This window comes from Mobula hypostoma, chromosome 21 (assembly GCF_963921235.1).
Source record: "Mobula hypostoma chromosome 21, sMobHyp1.1, whole genome shotgun sequence".
Classification (NCBI taxonomy): domain Eukaryota; kingdom Metazoa; phylum Chordata; class Chondrichthyes; order Myliobatiformes; family Myliobatidae; genus Mobula; species Mobula hypostoma.
Window position 1 is genome coordinate 51,839,148 of NC_086117.1, and position 20,526 is coordinate 51,859,673.

The 20,526-nt window shown below is 43.0% G+C and overlaps 1 protein-coding gene across 1 annotated transcript in view; it reads right to left on the reverse strand.

The window, feature by feature from the left end:
- Positions 1-20,526, reverse strand: part of dnah10 (dynein axonemal heavy chain 10) — a 281,471-nt gene that overhangs the window by 256,293 nt on the left and 4,652 nt on the right. The window contains exons 2-5 of the mRNA XM_063073994.1: positions 19,533-19,625; positions 16,111-16,211; positions 8,052-8,160; positions 6,924-7,039 (exon numbers count right to left, since the gene is read on the reverse strand). Coding sequence (XP_062930064.1) covers positions 6,924-7,039; positions 8,052-8,160; positions 16,111-16,211; positions 19,533-19,625 — 419 coding nt within the window. The remainder of the gene's footprint in view (positions 1-6,923; positions 7,040-8,051; positions 8,161-16,110; positions 16,212-19,532; positions 19,626-20,526) is intronic.

The window sequence follows — 20,526 nt, forward strand, 5'->3', positions numbered from 1 at the left end:
GCATTCATAGAATCAAAGATATCTTTAAGGAGCATGCCTCAGAAAGGCAACGTTCTAATTATAAAATATGTCAAAGTCAGCACGGCTTCTGTTAAGGGAAATCTTGTCTGAAAAATCTGTTAGAGTTCTTCAAGGAAGTAGCAAGCAGGGTGGACAAAGAAGAGGCAGTGGATGTCATATACTTGGATTTTCAAAAGGCAATTGATAAGGTGCCACACATGAGGCTGTTTAACAAGATAAAATCCTGTGGCGTTACAGGAAAGATGCTGGCATGGATAGAGGAATGGCTGACAGGCAGGAGGCAGTGAGTGGGAATAAAAGGGGCCTTTTTTGGTTGGCTGCCAGTAACTAGTGGTGTTCCTCAGGGGTCAGTATTGGGACCGCTACTTTTCACATCGTTTGACAATGTTTTAGATAATGGAATTGATGACTTTGTGGCAAAATCTGCAGATGATATGAAGATAGGTGGAGGGGTAGGTAGTGCTGAGGAAGCAATGTGATTGCAGCAGGACTTAGATAAATTGGAAGAATGGGCAAAAATGTGGCAGATGGAGTACAGTGTTGGAAAATGTATGATAATGCATTTTGGTAAAAGGAATAATAATGTGGACTATTATCTAAATGTGGAGAAGGTTCAAACATCAGAAGTGCAGAGGGACCTAGGAGCCCGCGTGCAAGACTCCCAGGTTAATTTACAGGTTGAGTCTGTGGCAAAGGCGGCAAATGCAATGTTGGCATTTATTTCCAGGGGAATAGAATATAAAAGCAAAGAGATAATGCTGAGGCTTTATAAGAGACTAGTCAGACCACACTTGGAGTATTGCTAACAGTTTTGGGCCCCATTTCTCAGAAAGGATGTGCTGTCAATGCAGAGAGTCCAAAGGAGGTTCACAAGGGTCATTCAGGGAATGAAGGAGTTAACATATGAGGAGCATTTGACAACTTTGAGGCTGTACTCACTGGAATTTAGAAGAATGTGGGGGGATCTCATTGAAACCTACTGAATGTTGAAAGGACTAGATAGGGTGGATGTGGAGTCGATGTTTCCTATGGTGAGGGTATCCAGAACTAGAGGGCACAGCCTCAAAATTGAGGCGACAACTTTCTAGAACTAAGGTGGAACTTCTTTAGCCAGAGAGTAGTGAATCTGTGGAATGCTCTGCCACAGACTGTGGTGGAGGCCAAGTCCATGGGGATATTTAAAGTGGAAGTTGGTAGTTTCCTGATTGGTCAGGGCCTCAAAGGATATGGTGAAAAGCCAGGTGTACGGAGTTGAGTGGGATCCAGGGTCAGCCCTAATGGAATGGTGGAGCAGACTTGATGGGCTGAATGCTCCCATGTCTTATGGTCCGTTATTAAGGACTCCCATCACCCAGGACAGGCCCTCTTCTCATTGTTACTGTCTGGAAGGAGATACAGAAGCCTGAAGGAACACGCTCAGCTGGAACAGCTTCTTCCCCTCTACCATCTAAATGGATATTAAACCCATGAACACTACTCACTACTTTTTATGTTATTCCTGCCTTTACACTATTTAAATATATTTACTGAAATTGATTTACTTTTTCTCTATATTATCATGTATTGGATTATAGTGCTGCCACTAAGTTAACAAATTTCATGATGTATGCCTGTGATATTAAACCTGATTCTGATTCTGGTTCTGGTAAGCCTCTGAGACCTTTCAAAAGACTTGAGATAATTTCCATGGGAGCACATGGAACACAGGTATGCCTGGATAATATGCTGGAAACTAGTTAGGACTCTGTCTGCCGAACCCAAGCAGTCTGGAACACAATTGTGTGTCTGAGTTGGAAGGGCATCACAAACGTTATTAAGTCCATGGGCCCAAGACAGACTTGAAGAGGCCATGAGCTGGTTGAATCCACCCTCCAGATCTTTAGTGAGAATGGAAAGATAGACAGCAGAGAGTGGGGTTAGAGGCAAAGTACTACATTTGGTGTGCTGATGAAAGGTCTTGGCCCGAAACATCCACTGATTATTCATTTCCATAGATGCTGCCTGACCTGCTGAGTTCATCCAGCATTTTGTGTGTGTTGCTTTGGACTTCCAGCATCTGCAGAATGTCTTGTGTTTATACTTGGTAGGTATAGTGATAGCGATAGTGTCACGGCTGCAGAAAAGGAGGAAGTCATGGAGGGATTGTCTACTGAGTCTCTGTGGGTAGAAGTCAGAAACAGGAAGGGGTCAATAACTCTACTGGGTGTTTGTTTTCTTGATAGACCACCCAATAGTAACAGGGACATTGAGCAGCAGATAGGGAGACAGATTCTGGAAAAGTGTAATAATAACAGAGTTGTCATGGTGGGAGATTTTAATTTCCCAAATATTGATTGGCATCTCTCTAAAGCAAGGGGTTTAGATGGGGTAGAGTCTATTAGCTGTGTTCAGGAAGATTTCCTGACACAATATGTAGAAAAGCCTACAAGAGGAGAGGCTGTACTTGATCTGATATTGGGAAATGAACCTGGTCAGGTGTCAGGTCTCTCAGTGGGAGAGCATTTTGGAGATAGTGATCTCAATTCTATCTCCTTTACCAGAGCATTGGAAAGGGATAGGAATAGGCAAGTTAGGAAAGCGTTTAATTGGAGTAAGAGAAAATATGAGGCTATCAGGCAGGAACTTGGAAGCATAAATTGGAAACAGATGTTCTCAGAGAAACGCACTGCAGAAATGTGGCAAATGCTCAGGGGATATTTGCATTGCATTCTGCATAAGTATGTTTCAATGAAACAAGGAGAGGATGGTAGGGTACAGGAACTGTGGTGTACAAAGGCTGTTGAAAATCTAGTCAAGAAGAAAAGAAAAGCTTACGAAATGTTCAAAAATCTAGGTAATGATAGAGATCAAGAAGATTATACGGCTAGCAGGAAGGAGCTTAAGAAAGAAGTTAGGACATAGTCATAGTCATAGTCATAGTCATACTTTATTGATCCCGAGGGAAATTGGTTTTCGTTACAGTTGCACCATAAATAATAAATAGTAATAACACCATAAATAGTTAAATAGTAATATGTAAATTATGCCAGGAAAATAAGTCCAGGACCAGCCTATTGGCTCAGGGTATCTGACCCTCCAAGGGAGGAGTTGTAAAGTTTGATGGCCACAGGCAGGAATGACTTCCTATGACGCTCTGTGTTGCATCTCGGTGGAATGAGTCTCTGGCTGAATGCACTCCTGTGCCCAACCAGTACATTATGTAGTGGATGGGTGACATTGTCCAAGATGGCATGCAACTTGGACAGCATCCTCTTTTCAGGAGAGGCAGGAGGGGCCACGAAAAGGACTTAGCGAGTAGGATTAAGGAAAACCCCAAGGCATTCTACAAGTATGTGAAGAGCAAGAGGATAAGACGTGAGAGTGTGACAGTGGAAAAGTGTATCTGGAACTGGAGGAGACAGCAGAGGTACGTAACGAATACTTTGCTTCAATATTCACTACAGAAAAGGAACTTGGCAATTGTAGGGATGACTTACAGTGGACTGAAAAGCTTGAGCATATAGATGTTAAGAAAGAGGATGTGCTAGAGCTTTTGGAAAGCATCAAGTTGGATAAGTCACCGGGACTGGACGAGATGTACCCCAGGCTACTGTAGGAGGTGAGGGAGGAGATTGCTGAGCCTCTGGCAATGATCTTTGCATCAATGGGGACGGGAGAGGTTCCAGAGGATTGGAGAGTTGCAGATATTGTTCCATTATTCAAGAAAGAGAGTAGAGATAGCCCAGGAAATTATAGAGCAGTGAGTCATACTTCAGTGGTTGGTAAGCTGATGGAAAAGATCCTGAGAGGCAAGACTTATGAACATTTGGACAGGCATAATATGATTAGGAATAGTCAGCATGGCCTTGTCAAAGGCAGGTCGTGCCTTATGAGCCTAACTGAATTTTTTGAGGATGTGACTAAACACATTGATGAAGTTAGAGCAGTAGATATGATGTATATCAGCAAGGCATTTGATTAGGTACCCCATGCAAGACTTATTGAGAAAGTAAGGAGGCATGGGATCCAAGAGGACCTTGCTTTGTGGATTCAGAATTGGCTTGCCCATGGAAGGTAAAGAGTGGTTGTAAATGGTCATATTCTGCATGGAGGTCGGTGACCAGTGGTGTGCCTCAAGGATCTGTTCTGGGACCCCTTCTCTTTGTGATTTTTATAAATGACCTGGATGAGGAAGTGGAGGGATGGGTTCGTAAATTTACTGATGACACAAAGGTTGGGGATATTGTGGATAGTGTGAAGGGCTGTCAGAGATTACAGCAGGACATTGATAGGATGCAAAACAGGGCTGAGAAGTGGCAGATGGAGTTCAACTCAGGTAAGTGTGAGGTGGTTCATTTTAGTAGCTCAAATATGATAGCAGAATATTGTATTAATGGTATAACTCTTGGCAGTGTGATCAGAGGGATCTTGGAGTCCAAGTTCATAGGACACTCAAAGCTGCTGCATGGTGCATTGGCCTTTATCAACCGTGGGATTGAGCTTCAGAGCCGAGAGGTAATGTTACAGCTATATAGGACCCTGGTCAGATCCCACTTGGGAGTACTGTGCTCAATTTCTGGTCACCTCACTATAGGAAGGATGTGGAAACTATAGAAAGGGTGCAGAGGAGATCTACGAGGATGTTGCCTGGATTGGGGAGCGTGCCTTATGAGAATAGGTTGAGTGAACTCGGCCTTTTCTCCTTGGAGCAGCGGAGGATGAGAGGTGACGTGATAGAGGTGTATAAGATGACAGGCATTGACCGTATGGATAGTCAGAGGCTTTCTCCCAGGCTAACACCAGAGGGCACAGTTTTAAGGTGCTTGGAAGTAGGTACAGAAGAGATGGCAGGCATAAGTTTTTTTAAGCAGGGAGTGGTGAGTGTGTGGAATGGGGTACTGGCGACGGTGGTGGAGGTGGATACGATAGGGTCTTTTAAGAGACTCCTGAATAGGTACATGGAGCTTAGAAAAATAGAGGGCTATGGGTAACCCTAGGTAATTTCTAGATAAGTATATGTTCAGCACAGCATGGTGGGCCAAAGGGCCTGTATTGTGCTGTAGGTTTTCTATGTTTCTATATAAAAATATGTTTAGTAGGTTCACAGAAGGAGCAGAGAGCATTGAAAAAACATCTTTGTAGGTGATATCAAGCAAGAAGGGCTGAGTTTAGAGACTGGACAGGAAGTAACAAAATAGCCAAGGTAAGTATATAAAATTAGGATATTAAAACTTTGTTATTCAACCATTTGGAAACAGCAACAGTTCTGCATCTGAATCACCAGTTAAAGTCATGGAGCAATGTAACACAGATACAGATCTTTCAGCCCAACCACTCCATGCTGATCATGGTGCCCACCCAGAAAGACCCATATCCCTCTAAGCCCTATTTAAATGCTTCTTAAATGCTACTATTGTACCTGCCTCACTCCCTTCCTCTGGCCGCTCATTCCATATAGTTTGTACACAAACCCTCTGCATGAAAAAGTTACCCCACAGATCCCCTTTAAATCTTTCTCAGCTCACGCTAAATCTATGCAAATGTATATTTTGGACTCCCTTACACTGGAGAATAGATTGTTAACAACCACCTTATCTGTGCCCCTGATAATTTTAAACATTTCTGTAAGATCTCCCCTCATTCTCCTATGTTCCAAAGAATAAAGACCTAGCCTGAAGAACTTCTCCCTAAAACCCAGACCTTCCCGTGTTCCTTCACCCAGCAGTACTCCAATTCCCACGACCCCTTTAAACTGACCAGGATCAATATTCCTGTGCTCCCTTTAAATTTCACTGGCGGACTTCAAATTTTATTTATAATACTATGTAACATTTAAACATGATTCTAAAAATGTGTTGGAGTAGTTTGTAAAATTTGCTACTCCTGAATGTTCCAGATTATCAGAGTTTCCTTGGTTGATGCACTTTATTGCCTGAAAAAGTCAAAAATTCAATCTCAATTTTAATAGTAATTTAAACAAAAAGAAACAGGGTGGCAAGTTGGGGAGGCACAAACTACATGCTGAGAAATTCAATAACCTCTCACAAAGAACTGTACAATTGTTGAAAATTTTGTCTAAATGCTGAAATGGAAAAAAAAAATACACATCAAAGTTTAATCTCTTCAGATATACTGCAGGATGTCAAGAAAATCTGAAGAGAAGGTACTTAAAGATATGGAGTCTTGAGTCCTGGGTAAGGTTTAATAAATACGGTTTGTGGATTGGACTGTAGTTCATGACATGATGCGTTTCTGGTTACTCCTTCCTTTTATCACTATTTTGATCGGGGTGGATTGGCTGTGGCCTGCAGCCGACAAACAACACAGCCCTACGTTGAACTGAGTTGAACTAAACTGAATACTCCTCGACTGTTTCAATGACTTTGTAGTTTGATGCTTTATATTCACTTGTTTTTTGCCATTTGCGTGATTTTTTCTTTTTTTTTGCACATTGGATATTTGATGTTTTCTTTGAACGGGGTTCCATGGTGTTCTTGGTTTTGCGGCCATCTGTGGGAAGATGAATCTCAGGGTTGTTCTCCTGCATGCATACTCTGATAATAAGTGTATTTAGAATCTCTGAATCTTTGGTAAAATCCAATGACTATTAAAAATTGTATGTTAAAACATTACCCAGGACTTCAGAAATTTCAATTGAAAGGGAAACTAAAATTTCTTATAAAGATATTTTTAGTAATGGAATTGTTAAATTCATGTATCATATTGATTAACTGCTATACTCGGTCATTTCATTACAAAATGTGTCATGCTCAGACTTATGTCATCGATTTTAATGTTTACCTACATTTATGTAATTGCTATTAAACAGGATCAAAAAGCAGCATTTAAGGAGCTGGAATTTGGGCCATAGGGAAGATTTCTAATAACATTCCACCAATCCTTCAATGGTTTCTTTGATTCACCTGTGTTAAGATTTGATATAACATCAACAAAGAGTGTCCATTCAGCATGCCGAACTCCAGCATTTTGGGCATGAGTAAGTTGGTCTCCCTCATGTCATTGGGTTCTGTAATGTTCTCTAGAGATACAAAAATATAAAATTAATGTAGGTTTAACAGTAAGAACATTTCTATACAGCATGTGACAAAATGTAGTATTCTAACCAATTTTCTGTGCAGCCATGACTAAAACAAAATTCACATAGAAACCTCCCAGATTAATAAACACAAGAGATGCTGAAACACACACAAAATGCTGGAAGAACTCATGTCAGGCAGCATCTTCGGAGAGGAATGAACAGTCAGCATTTTGGACAGAGACCCTTCATCAGGACTTGTTTCATCGAGTCCCAATGAAGGGTCTTTGCCCAAAACATCGACAGTTTATTCGCCTCCATAGATGCTGCCTGACTTGTTGAGTTCCTCTAGCATTTTGTGTGTAACTCCAGATTAATGAAGGGTGGGGTTCTGTGGCCTTTTATCTCCGAGTCAGATGATTGTAGGTATAAGTCTGACTCCACAAACCTGTACCTATAATTAAAGCTGATACTACTCAGAGAGGGCTGCACTATCACAGATACATCATAAATCAGGCCCTTCACCACTACCCTTTTTACAATCACCCTGCATTAATCCCATCATTTTATTCTCCCACAATCATCTACACACAAGGGGCAACTTAGAGTATCCAATTAATCTACCTGCCTCTTTCCATGTACTTGATGTCCTTGCTAGGGTGTGGTACCCTGAGCTGCATACAGTTCTTCATGTTGTAAAGCTGCAACACACCTTCTGCTTTTCCCTAGAAGCCTCAATTTTGTGATGTGAGCACAGATTGCTCAATTTCTAGCTGCTCCCCAGTTAAAATACACTCAGATTTCACTTTGCCTGATGCTTTTCACCCTGTCACAATTTTGTTCATTCACTTAACATGTCAATGTTTCATTTCAGGTAGGTAACATTATTTATCAGTGCTGTGGCAAAGTGCTAATTCAACTACTTATTAATAATGCTGGGGAACAATTCTTTCTGTGCCAAAGTGTTCATCTTGAAACCTGTCTCAATACACAACAAGATTATAAAGACGCCTACCTTTTTTATTCCTGAGAAAAAAGAATGCATCCTCATTGGTAAACTCCTGAGGAATTTTCTCAAGTGAAACATGAAGCATCGGGTATTCCACTAACTGTGTTATGATTTTCTGAAATAATGAATAAACATAAATCTGAATATTAATGATGCATAAAAATAGGTAGTTTACACAGAAAGACATTTCGTAAACTACATGCACGAGGGTTTCACCAATACACTCCTACATATGATTCTGACAGCTGTATCAGGAACATGTAAAGTACCCTGGATAACTCTTCCTACAAATCAACAAACTGGCTCAGAGACTGCACTGTATTTGAGGGTGACAACAAAACAATCAAATACAGCCTCCTGCTTTACTGTGTCCTGAAACATTCAGGCAATTTTGACAAGGGCTCAGGGAGAAATCAGCCACCCCAGAGGTAACAGAGACATAGCCAGAAGTGTACAAAGCGAACCAGTGTCCCTCCACCTCAATGTCTGCTATACTGAATATCAAGGAGGGCTTTGAAAGTTTCTGGCAGGATGAAGGGGATAGGCAGCCCAGACAACTTGTCACAAACAGGAGAAAATCTGCAGATGCTGGAAATTCAAGCTACACACACAACGTGTGCCTGCAAAGCTGAAGAGCTTTAACAGAGATCTTAACTTCAAAAGTTTGACTAAAGTTTAAAGTAAATTTATTACCATGTGTCCCCATATACAACCCTTTCTTATGGGCATACTCAATAAATCTATAATAGAATAATAAACATAATGAATCAATGAGAGACAGCACCAACTTGGGTGATCAACCAGTGTGCAAAAGACAACAAACTGCAAATACAAAAAGAAAGAAATAATAATAAATGAAAAAGCGATAAATGTCAAGAACATGCGATGAAGAGTCCTTAAAAGTGAGTCCATAGGTTGTGGGAACAGTTCAGTGTTTGGGGTAGCGACGCTGAATGAAGTTAACCCCTCTGGTTCAAGAACCTGATGGTTGAGGGGTAATAACTGTTCCTGAACTTGGTAGTGGGAATCCTGAGGCTCCTGTACCTTCTTCCTGATGGCAGAAACAAGGAGAGAGCATGATCTGGATGGTAGGGGTCCCAATGATGGATGCTGCTTTCCTGCAACAATGCTCCATGTAGATGTACTCAATGGTGGGGACGACCTTACCCATGATGGACTAGGTTGTATCCAAAGTTCAAAAAGTTTAAAGTAAAATTTAACATCAGAATACATGCATGTCACCACATACAACCCAGAGATTCTTTTCCCTGCAGGCTTACTTAACAAATCTATAGAACAGTAGCTATAAACAGGAACAATGAATAATAAACCGTACAAATGCAAATATAAGTAAATAGCAATAAATAACAAGCATGAAATAACAAGATAAAGAGTCCATAAAGTGAGACCATCAGTTGTAGGAACACTAGAAATAGAGTAAGTGAAGTTATCCCCTTTTGTTGAGAGCCTGATGGTTGAGGAGTAGGAACTGTTCTTGATCCTGGTAGTGCAAGTTCTGAGGCTCTTGTACCTTCTACCCGATGGCAGCAGTGAGAAAATAGCATTGCCTGAGTGGTGACAACCTTTGATGATGGATGCTGCTTTTCAATGGCAACATTTCATGTGGATGTGCTCAATGTTTGGAAGGGTTTTACTGATGATGGAGATTGTGGAGGAGAAGCTTTTGCCAATTCAAACTAACTGGGGTCTGCAAGTGAGAAAAACCCAAGATCCAATTGCACACGGAGGTATTGAGACCCAGTTCGTGAAGATTACTGATTGGTTTTGAAGGGATGATGGTATTAAATGCTGAGCTGTAATCAAAAAAGAGCATCCTGGTGTATGCATCTGCATTGTTCAGATGTTCCATCTGGTTGGCTCTTCACACAACCTTGGAACATCTGAACAATGCAGATGCATACACCAGGATGCTCTTTTTTGATTACAGCTCAGCATTTAATACCATCATCCCTTCAAAACCAATCAGTAATCTTCACGAACTGGGTCTCAATACCTCCGTGTGCAATTGGATCTTGGGTTTTTCTCACTTGCAGACCCCAGTTAGTTTGAATTGGCAAAAGCTTCTCCTCCACAATCTCCATCAGCAGAGGGGTGTGTGCTTTACACTTATGACTGTGGCTAACTACAGCTCCAACACCATATACAAGTATGCTGATGACACCACTGTTGTGGGCTGTATTAAAGGTGGTGATGAATCAGCATACAGGAGGGACATTGAAAACTTGGCTGAGTGGTGCGATAACAACAACCTCTCACTCAATGTCAGTAAGATTGAGGAATTGATTGTAGTCTTCAGGAGAAGGAAATCAGAGATCCATGAGCTAGTACTTCTCAGAGGATCGGGGTGGAGAGGGTCAGTTACTAAATTCCAGGCTGCCCCGCTCTTCTTGAGCACCAATATGATTGAAGCCTGCTCAAAGCAGGTAGGTACCAAACACTGCAGGAACAAGATGCTGAAGATATCCATGAATACACCAACCAGTCGGTCAGCACAGATCTTCAGTACTCAATCAGATACTCCATCCAGACTGGATGATTTCTTTGGATTCACTCTCTTGAAGGCAGCCCATGTGTCATCTTCAGACACTGAGACCACAGGATCATTGGGGAGACATGAGGGCACACAATGGTTCCTCCCTGTTCTGGTGGTCAAAGCGAGCACAGAAGGCATTAAGCTAATCTGGAAGCAAAGGTCTGCTGTCCCCTAAGTCGCAAGATTTAACTTTGTAGGAGGTTGTGGCATTCAAACCCTGCTACAACTGTCAAGCATCCCTCATCGATTCCGGTCTAGTCTGGAATCTCCACTTCACCCATGAGATGGCTTTCTGGAGAACATCTCTGCACTGTATTACTCTTGATCTCCAGACTTGAATGCCTCTCATCTGGCTCTCAGCTAATTACGGATTTCATGGTTCACCTAGGCCTTCCGATTGGGGTAAACCCTGAACGATTTAATGGGGACACACTCATCTATAGCTGTTTAATAAAGTCCATTACAATCCTTGTGTATTCAGGTCGTCAGATGAGTTTTTGAACAAGGCCCAGTCCACTGACTCAAGGCAATCCTGTAACCGTTTCTCAGGCTCCCACAGAGGCAGTATCCACCACTTTTTATGAAGATTAAAGAGTAAAGATCAGTTTATCTGGAAATAAAGTCATCAATATAGAAATGCCTGTTATTTTAGTAATTAAGAGTTTGGGGCAGCTTGGCAGTTAGTGTGTAGGGTAACGTACTTGGTGTAAAAGTACATAATTCATAACCACCAATATTAAGTTGGGGTTTCACTTTAAGAGACTGGTCTGATGTGATGACATAATTACGTAAAGGGTTTTTAGTGCGCTGCAAGTTCAGTTTTTGGTGTTTCAATAAATGAATTGCTATGGCTTTTCTAAAAAAGATAAAATGCCTCACTTCATTTTATTTGCAAAAACCCACGTTGGTGACCCAATGCTCTAGGACGATTCCAGAGTTATTGAACATGTTGGTCAATACATGCCGTCATTTGGTATGTAGAAGCTGAGGCCCAGTTCACTCTGCGAGAAATAACCAAATATTTCTATGTAGTAGCATTGCTCAGCAACTCCACGGCTGTGAGAGTGGTGAGTCAGCTAGAACACGATAAATACTGATCACTGAAAATCCACCTCTTACAGACTTGTGGACCATCAGAGTCTGACTGCGCCAAACAATTACTCTCCTTGCCCAGCCTCCGCAATGGTAAGCCTGTGGAGCTAATGAACCATATGTTGTCTCTCCTGGGAAACCACCATCCTTGTTTTATTTTTAAAGGAATTTTCATGCAGCAACTGCTTGATCAAGTTTGTATAACCTCCACTAATGTACCCATGATGGACTATAGGGAGCTTGCTAAGATGGCTAATAGCCTACACTCAGCAAGGCAGCAATGTATCATCAACAAGCCTGGTCAGCAAGGGGCCCTCAACATCAGGATGGCCACACCTGCGAAACAGACTACACCAGGCCTGAACACTAGGAAATGCTGACCGCCTTGCAGCTTTGGCAGTGCCAGCACATTGGCACATCGGAGGTCTGTGAATATTGTTGGTTCCAGATGCCAGGGTTTTCTACTGTTTATTACAGACACTCTTTCAGGCCCATGCTTCTTGTGTGCATGGGCGCTCAAGTGAGTGTGCTGTCAACATTGCCCATTGATCAAACCTCGCTGGAGGCCGCCAACGGCAGCAAGATCCAGACTTATGGGACATGATGGGTGACACACTGCTTCAGATGGTGACATTACACTTTGGACTTCATCCTGGCTAAAGTGGCTACACCTCTGCTTAGTGCAGATTTCTTGCATGCCCAAGAATTGTTGGTCAATCTTAAGAACTACTGGCTTGTGGATGCCAAGGACTTTGGGTCATTACCTTGCTCCCCTAGTAAGTTCTCCTCAATGACTCTCTCAAGCACATGCACCACCACATGTGAGCTTACTCGACTGCTGAGCAAATTCCCAAACATCACCAAGCCCCAGTTCTCCACGAGTCACATAACATGGGGTTGAGCACCACATTTCCAATCCATGCCAGCACACATAGACTGGACCCAGAAGAGCTGGCAACTGAAAAGGCTAAGTTTGCCAATACGGAAAGACTTGGAACTGTATGCCAGTCGAACCGCTCCTAGACTTCCTCTCTCCATGTGGCCCCTAAGTCAGGAGGTCACCACCTGTGTGGTAATTATTGACACTTTAACAAGGTCACCACCCTAATCGCTACCTGGTCCAAGACATCCAAGACTTTTCAGCATGCTTTGCTGAAAAATTCAATTTTTTTCCCCATCCAATTTAGTTAGGGGTTACCATGAGGTGTCTGTGTGCTCGGAGAACATTCCCATTTGGCCTTTTTGAGTTTCTACGCATGCTGCTTAGGCTAAAAATGCAGCACAGACTTTCCAATGTCTGATGGACTCTATATTAAAAGACTTAGATCTTCTTTTTGTTCATCTGGATGACATACTTGTCACCAGTACATCCAAATCTAAGCATGTACCCTATGTCTGCATACTTTTCAAGCATCTGGCCAACACGGGTTGATTATTAACCCTGCTAGAAGCCAGGTTGGGTGTCGACCGCTGACTTTTTTGGCCATCGCGTCTCCACAGAAAATGCGAAACCCCTCCCATCAAAAGTAGCCGCTATTATGGATTTCCCACTGCCCTGCAATACTAAAAAACTAAAGGCATTTTTGAGCATGGTAAGTTTCTATCACCAGTTCTTTCCACAAGCTGCTGAACTTACACTTCCCCTGTATCGTGCGCTTAAAGGAAATATGCCTAATCAAGTGTTTGACTGGTCAGCGGACATGACCAGGGCACTTGATAATACCAAACAAGCTCCAACGCAACCCTACTGGCGCACCTGCCCCCAATGCACCCATAGCCATTATTACTGACGTTTTAGACTATGCTGTGGATGCTGTGCAGGAACAGTTGGTTGGAGGTGTGTGACAGCCACTCACCTTCTTCAGCCGCCAGCCCCATCCCCCCCGAAAGGAAGTACAGCACGTTTGACCATGAGCTTCTTGGTCTCTTATCTGGCTGTTCACCATCTTTGTTTTCTTTTAGAAGGTCACTATTTCACTACAAACTCCTCATGCACGCGATGGCCAAGATATCAGACTCTTGATCTGCACGGCCGATATACAACATATCAAGGGGAAAAATAATTCCATGGCTGATTGCCTCTTACAGCCAGAAGTCATCCATCTAGCATAAAGATGCCCACAGCCGTGGCCTGGGCATTCATCAGCACCTGGGTTGCTCGGTTTGACATCCCACCTGATATTTCCACTGACCACTGTCCCCAATTCATTTCAAACCGCTGGGATGCGATGGCCCAGAACCTCGGCGTTAGGCTACATCACACCATGATGTATCACCTGCAGTCCAATGGCCTATGCAAGCGAATTCACCAGTCTTTAAAGGTTGCCCTGAGGTCTTCTCTGACTGATGACTGTTGGCATGATCGTCTCCCATGGGTCCTGCTGGGGCTCAGAACAGCTCCAAAAGAGGACCTACAGTCGTCCGTGGCTGAATGGTATACAGACAGCCATTCCGAGTGCCACGTGATTTCATTCCTGATGCCATAACTGCCTGGTCAACCTTCCAACCACGTTCCACCATCCTCAGTAAATTCAATTCCTTTTCCCCTTTTCCTATCTCCCATCATGGCGTACAGCACTCTTGGGTTCCTGTTGACCTACGTTCCACCTCATTTGTTTTCATCCACTATGATGCACGCCAACATCCCCTTCGGCCCCCTTACACCGGCTTGTTCCACATTTTGGAACACGGAGAAAAGACTCTTTATCATAGGTAAGAGGGGTAAACCTGAACATATTTCAGTTAGATCACCTTAAACCGGTCCACCAAGATTTGGAGGATTCCACTACCGAGCCCCTGGCATCACGACATGACCATGAGCGTGTTAACACACCTCTGGACAAGCCGGGGGTACCTGCTGTTCCTCCACCCTCGGAACGCAGGACCTGAGCCGGGTGGCTCATCCGAGCTCCGGACAGGCTCACAATGCTGGTTTTAGTGAATTCTGGGCGGTCCTGGGTAGGGTAAAATGTACATAATTCACAACCACCAACACCGAGTTGGGGTTTCACTTTAAGAGGCTGGTCTGATGTGATGACATAATTACATAAAGTGTTTTTAGTGCAGTTTAGGTTCAGATTTTGTTGTTCAATAAATGAGTTGCTACGGCTTTTCTGAAACATAAAACACCTCACTTCATTTTATTTGGGAAAACTTACAAGTGTAATGCTATTACAGTGCCAGCACCCCAGGTTTAATTCCATTATTGTCTATAAGAAATATGTTCATTCTCCCCATGACTGTGTAGGGTTCCTCCGGGTGCTCCCATTTCCAAAATTATACGGGTTAGAAGGTAATTGGGGAGACTCATTGGGCCAGAAATGCCTGTTGCCATGCTGTGAGCCCCTCCATTCATCAGGGTCGACCGTAGATATTGCATCTTAGCTGTCTACATGATATGCAAGCCAAGGTAGTATGATATGGAGAGCAAGCCTGTTGCATATGCAGCAAGCTCCCCCTCTCCATGCTGATGATGAATCCAAAGGAACAGCAGAGATCAATACAGTTTGGCACCAGCTGCATCACAGGAGTCGCCAGTCAGCATTGAACTCCAAGTAGGACTGCCTTCGGGTCTCCAGCTCCAGATTTTTCCTCAGGTTTACTTCCAAAGCCTTCCGATGAGTGGGTATAGCCGCAAGGCAGTGGAGGTTTGAGATCAGAGTTTCCCTTCTCCTAGATGAGATGGCAAGCCTGGCTGATGAACTCCATCTGCCTGAAGTGACTGGTTTTAAGGCACTAGTAACCTATCTTTGCCCCTTCTCCAGTCAGTAGAAACGGTTCCACAGTATTTAGTAACTAAGCCACACATGAAGACCAGGAGGTGGACTTGGTTGTCAGAGGCTATTTGAGACACATGCCATTGGGAGCATTTAATAGGTAATGGGAGTTTATCTGGGTATAATAACCTTAAGGAACCAACCATGTTGTATCTCCAAATAAAAAAGTAAAATAAATGGACCTAAAGCATCCAGATTTCTGATGTACGACACATTGAAAATTCTAAAATCAACATTTTGTACAAGATTGGCATTAGAAGCAGAATGAGTAGAGAAGCTCATGGCCCAACAAAGGGTCTCCAGTCTCTTTCTCTTCTTACTCCACAGGTGCTGCCCGTACTTCCAAATTTGCCTGTTTTTACTTCCAGCTCTCTATCATCTGCACTAGTTCACTTATGTTTGGAATGAGTTTATACTGAAGCTTTATAAAATAATTCACTTTGAATATTAATGCTGCTTCCACAAGGATCTGCTTCAGTACACAATGCATAGATTTGGTTTTTATAAGGAAAATGTCGTGCAGTGCAGGTCAGCCCAAAGGATCACAAACACATTGTACTTGGTGTCTAAAGGTATCTAGACTGCAGCTGCCAACCTTCTAACATTAAGCAATAGTGAACTAAAACCATGATGTGATGCATACAGTTCGTGGGAGTTTTGGCGTTGTAGCTTCTTCGTCAGTCTGGCTTGCCTGGGATGCTGCAGTTTCCAGAGCCACAGTTGAGTGTTTACGACTACCGGGGCCTGTAGATCCAAGCACAGTTCAGACAAAATAGTTATTCTTTCCCCTTTTGCAGGCATGCAAGTTTTGCACATAGGAATGGGGAAATATGCATCCAATGCAGCTTCACTTTCTTATCATCTCATTCATGAAACAAAGAACAGGCTTTGCAATACTATGTCAGAGAGTGAGAGACCTGAAGGTAAGTCAGTACAGATGTCTCAAATCGCGTCCACAACATTTTCAAGAGGGAGGGAGAGCAGTCAAATGTCTTGGTACATATTGGTACCAATGACATAGGAAGGAAAAGCAAAGAGGTCCTGAAAAGAGAATAAAGAGAGCTAAGTAGAAAGCTGAGAAGAAGGACCTCCTGGGTAGTAATTTCTGGATTGCTGCCTGTGACATGCGCCGGTGAGGGTACATAGAAACAGGATGATATGGCAAATTAATGCATGGCTGAGGCTGGTGTAGGGGGCAGGGCTTCAGGTTCTTGGATCATTGGGATCTCTTCTGGGGGAGGTATGACCTGCTCAAAAGTGACACGTTACACCTGAATCCGAGGGGAACCAATATTCTCACAGGCAGACTTGTTAGAGTTGTTGGGGAGGGTTTAAACTAAATTTGGCAGGGGGTTGGGAACCAGAGTAAAGGAACTCAGGATAGGATGGATGGCATGCGGTCAGACTGTCAGAAAGGGCAGGCAGATGATACGACATAATTGCAGCCAACAGGGTGAATATCAGTGCATTAGGATTCAGAATCAAAAAGGGTAGCAAATGTAGCACTCAAACTGTTATATCTCAGTGCATGAAGTAAAAGAAATAAGGTGGATGATCTTGTTGCACTATTACAGATTGTCAGGTATGATGTTATAGCCATCACTGAATTGTAGCTGAAGAATGGTTGTAGCTGGGAGCTGAATGTCCAAGGTTACGTGTTGTACTGGGTGGAAAAATGAGGAAGATGTAGGATAGATGTATTGCGAACACTCAAATAGCAAAATAGTACAACCATGGCTGACAACTGAAGTAAAAGCAAAAGCGAGGGCATAAAACAAAACAAAAACTAGGGGGAAGATAGAGGATTGGGAAACCTTTAAAAAACTACAGACAGCAACAAAAAGAACCATTAGGAGGGAAAAGATGAAAAGAAAGCAAGCTAACAAACAATATCAAAGTGAATAGTAAATGCTTTTTCAAGTATGTAAAATAAGAGATGAGAGTGGATATAGAAAATGGGGCTGGAGAAATAATAATGGAGGACAAGGAGATGGCAGATGAACTAAATGAGTATTTTGCATCAGTCTTCACTGTGGAAGACACTAGCAGGGTGTCGGATGTTTAAGGGTGTGAGGGAAGAAAAGTGAGTGCAGTTGCTCTTACAAGGGAGAAGGTGCTCAAAAAGCTGAAAGACCTAAGGGTACATATGACACCAGGACTAGATGAACTTCATCGTAGGTCTCTGAAAGAGGTGGCAGTAGAAACTGTGGAGGCATTAGAAATGATCTTTCAAAAATCATTGGACTTTGGCATGGCACCAGAAGACTGGAAAATTGCAAATGTTACTCCACTCTTTAGGAAAGGAGGAAAGCAGCAGAAAGGAAATTATAGACCAGTTAGCCTGACCTCAGTGGTTGGAAAGATGTTGGAGTCAATTATTAAGGATGAGGTTATGCAGTACTTGGTGACACAAGACAAGATAATAACGAGGGACAAGGAGATAGTAGATAAACTAAATGAGCATTTTGCATTTGTGTTCACTGTGGAAGACACTAGCAGAATGCCAGATGTTGAAGGGTATGAGGGAAGAGAAGTGAGTGCAGTTAGTATTACAAGGGAGAAGGTGCTCAAAATGTCAGGACAAAGTCAGTATGGTTTCCTTAAGGGAAAATCTTGCCTGCCGAACCTGTTGGAATTCTTTGAGGAGATTACATGTGGGATAGATAAAGGGATGCAGTGAATATTGTCTATTTGGACTTTCAGAAGGCCTTTGACAAGGTACCACACGTGAGGCTGCTTACCCAGTTAAAAGCCCAAGCAATTACAGGAAAGTTACTGGCATGATTAGAGCATTGGCTGATTGGTAGGAGGCAACAAGTGGGCATAAAACAGTCCTTTTCTGGTTGGCTGCCAGTGACTAGTGGTGTTCCACAGGGGTCAGTGTTGGAACTGATTCATCAATGATTTAGATGATGAAACAGATGGCTTTGTTGCCAAATTTGCAGATGATATGAAGATTGGTGGAGGGGCAGGTAGTTCTGGGGAAACAGGTAGGCTATAGAAAGACTTAGATTAGGAGAATGGGCAAGAGAGCGGCAAATGAAATACAATGCTCGAAAATCCATGGTCATGCACTTTGGTAATAGAAATAAATGTGCAGTCTATTTTCTAAATGGAGAGGAAGTCCAAAAATCTGAGATGCAAAGGGACATGGGAGTCCTTGTGCAGAACACCCTAAAGGTTAACTTGCAGGTTGAGTAAGTGGTGATGTAGGCAAGTGCAATGTTAGCATTCATTCCAAAAGGTCTAGAATACAAGAGCAGGGATGTGATGCTGAGGCTTTATAAGGCACTGGTGAGGCCTCACCTTGAGTATTGTGAACAGTTTTGGGCCCCTCATCTAAGAAAAGATGTGCTGGCATTGGAGAGTATGATTCTGGGAATGAAAGGGTTATCATATGAGGAACATTTCAAATGAGGCGGGGTCTCATTGAAACCTTTCGAATGTTCAAAGGCCTAGACAGAGTAGATATGGAAAGGATGTTTCCCCATGGTGTGGGAGTCTAGGAGAAGAGGGCACAGTCTCAGGATAGAAGGACGTCCATTTAAAACAGAGATGCAGAGAAATTTCTTTAGCCAAAGAATGGTGGCCAGGTCGTTGGGTGTATTTAAGGCAGAGCTTGATAAGTTCTTGATTGGACACGGCATTAAAGGTTACGGGGAGAAGGCTGGGGAGTGGGGCTCAGGAAGGGAAAAAAGGATCAACCAAGATTGAATGGCAGAACAGACTTGATGGGCCAAATGGCCTAATTCTGCTCCTATGTCTTATGTTTTTTTTTACTGAGTTGATAGCCCACTGTACTTCAGAATAAACTGAAAGATCTCATTCAGCAAGCTCTACAGTTCAGAGATATCAAGCCAAACAGGAACATCCTCCAGGCCCAGCAATTGTGAGAGATTAAATGTTAATTATCTATCCACAGATGCAGATTTACTATTTCTAGCATTTTCTGGTTTCAATACAGAGGAACAGATGCTGGATGATACTCAATTGCTATTTACTGTAACATGATGAGCTTTGACTTTAATTTCACAGAGTGAACTATAGGCCTCCATACAAACTTACCAATTTGTGATGCTTCTTCCTCATTGAGCAACTCAACCTTCTCAGCTGTCACAGCATCTTCATCATTTGTAGGTTCAGAGGTTTCCTCAGGCTCTTGATGAAGAATAATATAAAGAGCAAGAGATAAAACACAAGTGGCCCCATAACTTGTGGCAGGATGGTAGTGTGGAAGATGTGGAGACTGACTGATGCCTTTGCTTCTTGGAATTTGACATAGTGAATCAATAATTTTTTCAATAGAAATTAGTCCCAATGAGGGATCTCGGCCTGAAACATCAACTGTTTATTCCCACCCATTGATGCTGCCTGACTTGCTGTACATTGTGAGTATTGCTCGAGATTTTCAGCATCTGCAATACCTCTTTGTGTCTATGCAGGTGATAAGATCTCTAATTTTTTTACACTTGGGGAAGTGGAATACCCCTCCTACAGGAGCTGAGGACTACACCTTTGGGAAGTGTGCTCAGCTGCAGCTCCTGACTGACGATGCTGAGGAGCTGGAGCTGGTTGCATTCAGTATCATCCAAATTCTGAGACATGGCCAGAAGTTTTAGTGAGGTGATCATATCTAAGGTACAGGAAGTAGGTAGCTGGGTGACCACCAGCATAGGCAAGGAGTGTAGGCAGACAGTGCAGGGTTCCCCACTAGCCATTCCCTTCATTAACAGGTGTACCCCCTTTGGGATACTGTTGGGGGCTAAGCTTTCAGGGATAACAGCAGCAGTTAGGTCTGTGAGAGGGTCACTGGTCCCCGAGGATCTACAGGAAAAGGGCAATGGTGGGGAGCATGCTTTAGGGGGCCAGGCATGAGGTTCTGTGAACGAGAAGAGATGCTAGAATGGTGTGCCACTGAACAGCAGCAATCAGGTCTGTGACAGTGTCACTGACCCGAGGATCGACAGGAAGAGGGCAATAGTAGGAGCAGATTCATGCTTTAGGGGGCCAGGCGTTACTTCCTGTGAGCACAGAAGAGAATACAGGATGGTGTGTTAAC